Below are 11593 nucleotides of genomic sequence, written 5' to 3' on the forward strand. Positions count from 1 at the left end.
ACCAAGAGGTGGGGGAGTATAATGTACTTCCTTACAGATCTCTCAGGAGGCAGAGCCTCCAGCTACATTTGGATTGTTCTTTTGAATTGAGTGTTTTGTGTCTTAGCAAGTTCTGAATGCCTGTTATTTAGAAGGAATTAAATACTCCCATTGTTCATGGAAAACGTTTTGGTTGTTCCCAGCGCGTTTTGAAAATTACCTACTTGAAATGCAACTATTTTCATCGAGCGAGCAGCGGAACAGTTTGTCCCGAGCAGACGCAGTCCCTGCACTCCCTGGCGAGGAGAGCAGCCCCACGGCTGCATCCTCAGTTGCCATGGCGACCGCTCAGCCCGTGAGGACCGGCGCGCACAGGGATGCTCGGCACAGGGACGCTCGGCACAGGGATGCTCGGCACAGGGGTGCTCGGCTCCCGCAACTCCAGCGCTGAGCAACTCGCCGTGCCCTCGGGGTGCCCGCGGGGCCGGGCGGCCATGCAGGGCTCGCCGCGGCGGCGCTCGGCCGTCAGCATCTTTAGCCATTTTTTCCAGGGTCGGAGGCATTCCTCCTCCGGAGGCATTCCTCCTCCGCCCCCCTCCTCCGCATGAGCCAGAGGCGCCGGAGCTCGGTGGTGGAGCTGCTCTCCTCGTCCACCCACCGCGTGATGGTGGCTCTGTCGTCCCTCAGCCCCGAGGAGCTGGATGCAACTTTTCCCGACAAAAAAAGTAAAGTACTTTTCATTAAGACTGTCGGCAGCTCTGGGTGTTGTATTGGTGTTACTGTGCTCCGGTTCTGTGAACTGTATTTTATGTACGTCGATGAAACAGTGGTTTAATTTTGTCCCCGTGTTTTGTATTTTGCTCGCTGATTCCTTACTCAAGTATTATACACAATGTATATATATGTGTATATAGTACATGCTTTTTACTCCGACAGCTCAGTTATAAACAACAGGTAAAACGGAAGCACACATTCGTGCATACACCAAATATCTGGTTAACTGTTTTGGATTTCAGGATGAAGAGGACTGTGCCTTTTTTTTTTTCAGTTGCAAGGGCTATCACGCACCTCTAACTTCATTAGAAAAAAACTTCTGCACTAATGCAAGCAATTTTTTCCCCTCACTATCCTTACTTGAAAAACGAGTCTGAAATATATCTATTAATATATTTTTATATGTTTATAAGTATATAGTCTAATTAATATATATAATTATTATTTTTATATATATTTATAAATAGGTATATTTTTATATACTTCTGCTGTTTGTAACTTCATCAGTTTGAGGTTGAACTGGGGAGTCTGAAATACATATTTTTACATATTTCTCTTTATAAGTATATAGTCTAATCAATATGTAATATATAATTAATATTTATACATAAATTTATAAATATATATATTTATATCTCTCTGCTGTTTGTAACTTCATCAATTTAAGGCTGAGCTGATGAGTCTGAAATATATATTTATATATATATATATTTATAAGTATATAGTCTAATCGATATCTATATAATGTAAATATGTATATATATTTATAAATATGCATATTTATATATTTCTGCTGTTTGTAACTTTATCAGTTTAAGGTTAAACTGATGACTCCGAAATATATATTTTATATAAGTATATAGTCTAATTTATATCTATATAATATATAAATAATAGTTACATATATTTATAAGTATATCTTTTTATATATTTCTGCTGTTCACAAAGTCATCAATTTAAGGTTGAACTGATGAGTCTGAAATATATATTTTATATATTTATATATATTTATAAGTATATAGTCTAGTCAATATCTATATAATATAAAATTAATATTTATATATATTTATAAATATGCATTTTATATCTATTTCTGCTGTTTGTAACTTCATCAGTTTAAGGTTGAACTGATGCGTCTGAAATATGTATTTATATATATTTATAAGTATATAATCTAAATGATACCTATATAATATAAACATTTATATATTTATTAATATATATGGTTTTATATCTTTCTGCTGTTTGTAACGTCATCAGTTTAAGGTTAAACTGATGAGTCTGAAATATATATTTTATATAAGTATACAGTCTAATATATATAAAATATATAAATAATATTTATATATGAATTTATATTTTTATATCTATTGCTGCTGTTTGTAACTTCATCCGTTTAAAGTTGAACTGATGAGTCTGAAATATATATTTTATATAAGTATATAGTCTAATATATATAAAATATATAAATATTTATATATAAATATATTTTTTATATATATTTCTGCTGTTTGTAACTTCATCCGTTTAAAGTTGAACTGATGAGTCTGAAATTTTATATAAGTCTATAGTCTAATATATATAAAATATATAAATATTTATATATATAAATATTTTTATATATATTTCTGCTGTTTGTAACTTCATCTGTTTAAAGTTGAACTGATGAGTCTGAAATTTTATATAAGTCTATAGTCTAATATATATAAAATATATAAATATTTATATATATAAATATTTTTATATATATTTCTGCTGTTTGTAACTTCGTCCGTTTAAAGTTGAACTGATGAGTCTGAAATATATATTTTATATATTTCTATATATTTATAAGTGCATTTAATATCTATATAATAGTCTATTTAATCTCTATATAATCTATTAGTCTATTGAATACCTCTATAATATAGCACACGTAATTAATATTTTATTTTAATGTATATATTCATATCGCTCTGCTGTTCGTACCTCCGTCGGTTTGAGGCCGGCCCGACGCTTTTAAGGCAGGGCTGAGTGTCCAAGCTCGCCTGACCCAGCCCGGCTTTCCCTGTGCTGCAGGAGGCTCGCGGCGCCCCACGGCCAAGTACACGAAGGTGGGGGAGCGGCTGCGGCACGTCATCCCCGGGCACATGCAGTGCTCCATGGCCTGCGGGGGACGGGCCTGCAAGTACGAGAACCCCGCCCGCTGGAGCGACCAGGAGCAGGCCGTCAAAGGCCTCTACTCCTCCTGGTGAGAAGCAGCTTTTGGTTTTTTTCTCCAGTCAGCTTTTGCTTGGTTGGGAATTAGAGTTAGTGGTCGCCGCTGTAATGATGAGTAATGGTGAGAGTTTGGTTCAGGTCCAAAGGAATAAATACTTATCTGTCATGAATTGTAAAAAAAAACTGGGCTGCAGGCTAAGGTGCAAACTAATTAAACAAGTTCGTAGTAGAGTTGAAAAGTAAGAACACTTAGAGCAGATGAAATAATGTTGGGTGTGTGTTCAGAGGGACATTCATATGCAGCAAGAGTCACATGAAGTGTATCTTTGCATTCTTACTGGGTTTGGCTTTTTTTTTTTGGCCACCAGATAATTAAAGGGCATTTACAAACCTTAGAGTCCAAACCAGCATCTGAGTCCAGATTTCTATTCAAAGGAATTTTTACTTATGTCATGGCATTTAAACAGTTCCAGTAATGGTGTTTTGATAATTTTGTATCTGGATCAGCTTAGTAAGATTTACCACTAATACTACGGGATAGTGGAATTTTTTAAAAATTCATTTCTAATTAATCAGCAAGGTATTTCTGTCTTTATTGAATATAACAGTATTCTTATTTTGGTAGACTCATACCCAAGAAATGATTCATAACCACATTATTATCTACTTCTTTAATTTCTCAGGATAACAGATAACATCCTGGCTATGGCTCGACCCTCAACAGAATTAATTGAAAAGTACAACATTATTGAGCAGTTTGAAAGGTAACAAATTCAGTCATTATTTATTGTAAGTATCACTAGTGTAATTCCTGATCCATTTTCTCTTTCAACATAGATTTGGATTGTTGATAAAGATCCTTTCATTTTAACGCTCTGCAGGTAAAGATTTATTCTCCACTAAGAACAAATGTGTGTTTCAGAAAATAAGGGATAATGAGATTTTGGCTGCATGTAATACTTTGACTCATCTATTCCTTCCTTAAGATATGGCATAAAAACCGTAATTAACCTCCAGCGTCCTGGGGAGCATGCGAGCTGTGGGAACCCTCTGGAACAAGAGAGCGGCTTCACCTACCTTCCTGAAGCCTTTATGGAGGCTGGAAGTAAGTTCCCTCCTGCTGCTCTTCCTCATTAATTATTGACTTTGGCTCTTAAAGGTATTTTTGCTTGAATCCCTGCGTGTTAAAAGCAGCTCTGTAAGAAACGTTGCACAGAATGGGATGTAAACATGAAACTTGGCAAATATAATCAAGAGCAAATAACACATTATTGAAGGTCATGTATTATGTGGAGAGAGATGTAGGGTTTATGTTCAGCTGTTTAAAATGAAGAAAGGACAACAGTTAGTTAAATTTTCCTTTTTCTTCTTTGTTCACAAATATATGAACCATTAACGATGTTTCAAGTTCTGGTACAACTCATGTTTTCTTATCTAGACTATAAAAGGTTATTTCATGTGAGGACAAGAGAGAAAGTGCCTCTCTGTAAGAAGCAGGTGTTGACTGAAGAAGTGCTTTTATTTCTAAAAAAGAAAAAATTGCCCTCTCTCTATATATAGCTCAGTAATCCTGCTCCAATCACTCAGTTTTGTTACAGCTTTTACATTCTGGCTGAACCTCAGGTTTGTTACAGCTTTTACATTCTGGCTGAACTTCACTTTGACAATTCTTTGCTACCTTTGTGTATCTTTTAATACAAAAAGAGAAATGGGAAAATAATCTCTTGCAAACAAGATGTAGTCAGATTTTAAGCTCCATTATGCAGTTTTAGGACTAAAATTTGTTATTAGTCATCTCTGCATATAGTACTACGCAGTTCACATTCGGCCCGGCAGAAAATCACTGTCTCCTCTCTTTTTCTTTTAGTTTATTTTTATAATTTTGGATGGAAGGATTATGGAGTGGCATCTCTCACTACTATACTTGACATGGTAAAAGTGATGGCTTTTGCCCTGCAGGAGGGGAGGGTGGCTGTTCACTGCCATGCAGGACTTGGGAGGACAGGTATGTGCTCTACTGCAGGGTCAACACAATTGTTTTTGTAAAAATGCCAACAAGTCTCTCTGTAAATCATGAATAATTACATTCTATATCATTGCTAGATGTACATCTATAAAATGGTTAAAAGTGCTCTGTCAAAATGTTCTCAATGGCTAGAGGAGTTCAGTTTTAGTATATTAAAAACAGAAACCTGTAAGGTTAGAGAATTTTTTAATCTGTATCACGATTCCATTTCATGCAAATGTGACAGGTGCTTTTGGGTGGGAAAAATTCACCTGGTACACTTCCATTGTCCAGTATTTATTACACATTCACAAACCTGCCAATCACTGTTAGACCAGGTAGATTCGGTGGAGCAGCTAAAATTCCATTTAATATTTTCAAGTCCTTTTTGCCTGTGTCCTTCCCATAGAAGCCCCCATTGCTCCCGTGTCCACAGTGTGATGGAACTCTTGGAGATGCTGTGGTGAGCAACTAGCTCTCACTGGAAGGGTATTGAGAAGGGCTTTACTATCCTGTGGTTCATCAAATGCAACATTAATAAAATAACAGCATCATGTAATAGAGTGTCTTTACCTATATTAATTTCTATCCTATATTTCCACCGAGTATTTGCTTTAGTCTGGCCATTCTTTAACTACTGTATTTTTTACTGTATTTTTCTTTAACTATTTGTATTTTCCAGGTGTTCTAATAGCCTGCTACTTAGTTTTTGCCACAAGAATGAGTGCTGATCAAGCAATTCTTTTTGTCAGAGCAAAAAGGCCTAATTCCATCCAGACCAGGGGGCAGTTGCTGTGCATCAGGGAATTCACTCAGTTCTTGGTTCCCCTGCGAAATGTGTTTGCCTGCTGTGAGCCCAAGGCTCACACAGTGACCCTGTCCCAGTACCTGACCCGGCAGAGGCATCTGCTCCACGGCTACGAGAGCAGGCACCTCAAACACGTGCCAAAGCTGGTTTACCTGGTCTGCAAACTGCTGCTGGACTTGGCTGAAAACAGACAGGTGGTAGAGGCAGAGCTGTTGGACATCCCAGACCTCTCAGCTGAGATCGAGAAGGCTGTTTCTCAGTTGGTGTCCACAGAGCTCGACCAAGACCTTGCCAGGCAGGACAGCGAGATGTCAGACTCATCCCACACCCACTCCTCTGCTTTTGAGACCCAGGATTCTCATTGCTCCCTGGGTCACGAGTGTGATTCCTTCTGTAAAAGAAGGAATGTCGAATGCCTTCAGCCTCTTACTCATCTGAGAAGGCGTCTAAGCTACAGTGAGTCAGATTTAAGGAGAACTGAGTTTCTTCTAGAACAAGACAACACTGTCTGGACAGTGCCTGCTCAGATATTGCAGTGCAACAAGCTCAAGCAGAACAGTGGTGAGGAGTGTTCTGCCCCAGGTGAGCCGAAGCCCCAGCTGGAGTTACACAAGGAAGCCTTAGTGCGCAACACGTGCATGTTCTGGAGCCAGGGCAGGTTTAATTTGGATGGACGGACAGACGGATCCTCGCTGTGCCACAGGAGGGGCTCCACCAAAGAAGTCCAACGCAGCAGAACCTTCTCTTCAGGCCTCGCTTCCATCCACAACGCCAGGGAACCCGGAATGCCGAGGCACAGCTTGGCCAAGGAGGTTGGCCCCAGGAAGGACCGCAAGACTAACATGTATGGCAGGACAGTCTACGCCTCCGAGGACTCCGATTCTTCTTCTTCTTCCAAAGTGAACTTTTCCATTGGATACGAAAGCCAAGGTAGCAGAGATGTGTCGGAGACAATCCCACACATTATTGTGCAGTCAGAATTAAGTCTGGAAGCCCGAAGAGTTTTGGCAGCGAAAGCACTTGCAGATATAAATGAATTTCTGGAAGAGGATGAAGTGAAGCAGAAGGTAGAAACATGGCAGGTAATTTTTTAACTTGATTCCCTGTTATGGGCTCTGCATATTTCACCTTGGTTAGTTCCTAGAATGGCAAAAACACCACGTGGAGCTTTGAAGTGGCACATTGGGACAGCACTTTATATGTGGTTCAGTAAATAATTGTAGCTGTCAGTTATGGGCCAGCTCTTTCACAGGCTGGCAAAATGCACCTACAACTTCTGGTCTGTAGCAGGAGGGTAGAGACCTCACTTCAGGATGTGTTCCTTCATTTTTCTACCTAGGGAAAATTGATGCCATTATCTGTGCTTGTAACTTGGCTGCTGGTAGCAAAAAATAGCACAGATTTTAAGGTAGACCTGTGTTGGTTTTCATCAGTGCTTTCTCAGAACTAATCAGAGGACTCTGTGAGTAAAAGAAAAAGAATTTAGTAGAAACTAAGTTGCTTATCCTCAGAACCAAATCCTCCCAGCAACATTTGCTTTGAAGTTGGAATGCAAAGCTGGTTTATGTATTCCAGTAGAGTACTGGGAGGTTCTCAGCTGCACTGTTTATGTCATCCTTCCACTTTAAAGAATCACTTGTGTTACTGCTGATTAATGTTGATACTTCGGAAAAAAAAAATTTTTTTGGTAACTTTTTAGTCTTTTCCTGTTGAAACATAAGCAGCCAAGTACTGCTACAGTCAAAGGGAACGTTGGCAGTGGTAAATAGATGATGCATTTCCAGTTTTGTTTTGCTTTCTTTTGTTTTAAGAAAGAACTGAATTCTCGAGATGGAGCTTGGGATAAAATCTGCACCGAGAGAGATCCTTTTATCCTCTGCAGCTTGATGTGGTCCTGGATAGAGCAGCTTAAAGAACCTATTATATCCAAAGATGATGTTGACATGCTGGCAAAAAATTGCACAGAATCACAGGAAGCGCTCTACTTGCTGAGAAAGGTAGATATTGGATCTGTCAATTCATTCTTTAACTTTGGGAAGGGAATTGCACTTTTAAAAAGCCCTTTAAAAATCAGGATGAGAATTCATTCTGTATGGAATAGTAGGAGTTGTAATCAGTACTGTGGTGATGAATATTGCAAGAAAAGTACCAGACACAGTCCTTGAACACCATCCAGTAGCAGCTCAACTTCAGCACATTTCCCTGCAAATTCTGCACCTGGAGATCCAGAGGCAAAGATGAGAAACCTTTGCTCTGTGACTCCATGGATGGCTTTTGTTGTGTCACATCTGGCAGCTGTACTTTATGCTTGTCCTACTTGCTGTGCCAACATCTTAATCTGGCAGCTTCGGAAGAGCTGGGGCAAGGAATAGGAAGAATCTGCTAATTCAAAGAAGCAGAAGCCAGGCCTAATTCTTCTACAGAAGTTAGAACTGTGGCCACCTGTGTTGTGAAATCCCTATGATAAATAGGTACTTGTGACCCAAACTGTTTAATTGTGCTTTCCCCAAAGGGAAAATAAATTTACAAGATAAATTTACAAAGGTAAATTAAAAAATAAATAAAATTCTCCATTCTTGATCTCTTAACTATACAAATTAATTTCCTAATTCATTGTGAATTCTTTGTTTCTGAAGTATTTTTGAAGAAAATAGAGCCCCTTTTACTTTTCCAGATACCCAAAAATACAGCTACTAATCAAGAGGTGGTCAGAACTTCATGTGCAGTTACCATCTTCATGACACGACATTCAGAGTTCCCAAGTTTATCTGAAAACATCATGTTTCTTCCTTAAGAATTCTTCCACTCTATCAGAGTTTTGACTTTCTATTTATATTAAATAAAAACTGCTTGGCACCTGCTACAAATGATTGGGAAAGGAATAATAATTTTATCTTTCCTTATCTCATCCTGTATTATTTCAGAATCCCACAAGAGCTGTGTTGGCAGGGACCTCTGGACACCTTCTGGTCCAACTGTCTTGCTCAAAACAGGGTTGCCTAGAGCAGGCTGCTTGTATGGCAGATGCTCCAGTGTCTTAATTAAGGATGCTCTTAAGCTGGAAAAGGGATGGGAAGGAGCAGCCACAACGATCTGTTGCTCCCTTTATGCATCCTTGCTCAGGAGTCTCCCTGCCAGCTTCCTTTAGTGGTTATGGACACTTGGAAGGACAGAGAGAGATGCAAGATCATCCTGAGTTAGATGGGGAAGGAGCCCTAAACATGGCATTTTGGGCTACAAAGATGAAATCTCACCTGTTCTATGCCAATTGACATGAACGTTAATGTTCAGGGAGGGGATCTTGAAAAGTAAGTCTCCAGATGCACATCTGACCTCCTGGAAATTCCCAGAGCAGTTTGTGGTACCTGAGAGCAGTTTTTTCCATTGCAATGAAATAATTATGTAGAGGCTCTTTGGGCTTGTGGGAATTCCCTCCCCAATTCCTGCACCTGAAGGTTTCAATACAGGAAGGCAAAGCCTGATATTTAAACAGCAGTTAACAAAACCTGAATGTTAAAATGTTTTTCATGGAAATATTTCTTCTAATGAGCTGCTGTTCCTTTCACCCACCAGGAGCAGTGTCAGACTATCCTTTGTATTTTACACTGTGTGGTGAACTTGCAGATGCTGCCAGGTGATGTGGAGGAGGCCTTACTTGCTCGTGCTATTAAAGCTTTCACCAAGGCAAGTAACCTTAAATAAATGTCCATGGCATTGCATTTACTTGGTTTAAATCACAAAGGGCTCTGTGAGAAAAATTACAGTAATTCCTTCACACTTATTTAGTTCAGAGTTTACATTTTATAATAATCAGCCTACATAAAGGGTAGCAAATATTCTCAACAAAATAAAACTCTGTCACTACAGCCTTAATCCTTGAGTCTCCTTTTTCTGTTTCTGGACCACTGCCAGTTCATGGGCATCTTCAATTTAGGGAAAAGATCATTTTTAAGTGGTGAGACTAACTAATCACAGAGAGTAATTTACCAAAGGCTTTGGTAGGTTCTGTGCTAGAAGTCTTTCCATCAGATTAAACCATTTTCTGAAATTACACTGCAATCCAGTTCTGTTTCAGACCTGTAATGCAGGATGTGGATAATACCTTCTGCTTTTGGGATCATCCAGTAACAGTGACAGGTGAAGCTGTTGCTCAGCTCAGAGCTGCTTTCTTTGCAGTTCAGCCAATGAAATCTGAATTTGAACAGAATGTTCACCATGCTGCTTCCTAATCTCTTATGTCACCTCTTAAAAGTCATGACATTTCTCCTGCTACTAATTTATTTCAATGTCTAGTCAGCATAAAACTGAAAACACTTAGCATGAAGCACTCCGTCAAACACATACCTTCTCTGATAAATCTCAAAGCCACTTTTTAAAATGTTGGGCATCTACTTTGGGTTTTGCTGTGTGATATCTATTTAACAACTGAACTGAAATTTTTCTCTTTTATTAGACAAGCTTCGATTCTGAAAATGGACCATATGTTTACAATACCTTGAAAAATGTATTTAAACAAACACTGGAAGAAAAAAGGAAAAGGATTAAGGAAGGAATAGAGAATCCTTCTTGATTTCTACAAGCTCTGCCGAAGCACTAGATGGGCCTACCAAATTATTTTGCATTTTCCAGCTACTGTATTTTGTGCTACCTGGCATGATCTACCTAACTTTAGGTAATAGTTATTAACAAATAATTTTATTTTTTTAGAGGGAGTTTTAGCGACAGTTGTTCAATCTACACAGCTTTAAAGAAGAGCTCCTGTGTGACCATCCTCTGTAGCATTTGGTTTTCAGGCACTGTGCTTTTATATTGTGAAGGGTTCTCCTGTTCTCAGATGTGTTTATTGATTTAGAAACCTCTGTTGTTGGCAAGAAACATTATTTTCAAGTTACACCATTGCCATAAGTTCAGTGCCATGATACACAAAGGTTTGATGAATTAATATTTATGGATTACATATGTTTACATTAATGTAAATTTCATTTTACTTTGCAGAAAATAAATATTGGCTGAACCATTGAAACTGCTTTTCCTTTTAGAAATTTTAAAATAAGGCAAAGAGTAATAATGGACAGATCTCGAGGTCTGCTATTGACAGCAGGCAACATTTTCCTTTAGATCTCTTAAATAACTGTAACCAGTGTGTTTCTAAAAGGTGTTGCAGGAGAGAAACACATTGTGTTGAGTATTAGTTATCAAGCCTTTAATTTAGACTTTTTCTGGCTAAGAAAGCTTTAAACAGTTTTTAACAGGAAATTGACTGTGGCAATTTAAGTGCTTAGAATAAGAGTAAAACGTTACCTTATTAGCTAAACTTTTATTGATCTTAAATGAAAAACCACTTCATTGTGAAATCTTAATAAGGATATAATTCTGTCCATACTTATGTTCAGCAAAAACTTGCATAAATAAGTGTAACATAATAATACTAAAAATAATTAATCAAAAACTTATTATCCGCAATACACTTTGTAGAGACCTTTTTATCTAATAAGACAGAAACAACTGGAACATCATCATAACTGCAGTTTTGGATTCCAGCCTTTGGCTTTGGACTGGAATGCCAGTTTGCAGGATCAACAGTTTATCCAGTTTGATATATTTAAGTAGTTAAACAAGAATCTGTCCTTTTCCAAAATATTTTTATTCATTAATGTAAATGACTAATATTTAGAGATAAAAATAGAGCGGTTTGAAATAGATATAAATTATACATGCTTCAACTCTTGCATGATTTTATATGAAATTCAGATCCATACAAGTAGAATCATCCTAAAATAAGCACACTTGAAAGGAAAATATCACATGTGAATCACATACACAAACCC

The 11593-nt window shown here is 38.0% G+C and overlaps 1 protein-coding gene across 1 annotated transcript; it reads left to right on the top strand.

Annotated features, from left to right (window-relative positions):
• The first annotated feature begins 271 nt into the window (after positions 1-271).
• Positions 272-10788, top strand: PTPDC1 (protein tyrosine phosphatase domain containing 1). The gene is given in 10 exon segments (XM_039385767.1): positions 272-554; positions 557-704; positions 2812-2983; positions 3636-3716; positions 3939-4057; positions 4820-4957; positions 5640-6847; positions 7577-7762; positions 9339-9449; positions 10219-10788. Coding segments are annotated over 10 exon segments (2478 nt in total). The 5' UTR covers positions 272-356; the 3' UTR covers positions 10336-10788.
• The last annotated feature ends 805 nt before the right edge of the window (positions 10789-11593 follow it).

The sequence above is a fragment of the Pipra filicauda genome, unplaced genomic scaffold, assembly GCF_003945595.2.
Source record: "Pipra filicauda isolate LSUMZ 115617 unplaced genomic scaffold, ASM394559v2 scaffold433_size896684_pilon, whole genome shotgun sequence".
Taxonomy (NCBI): domain Eukaryota; kingdom Metazoa; phylum Chordata; class Aves; order Passeriformes; family Pipridae; genus Pipra; species Pipra filicauda.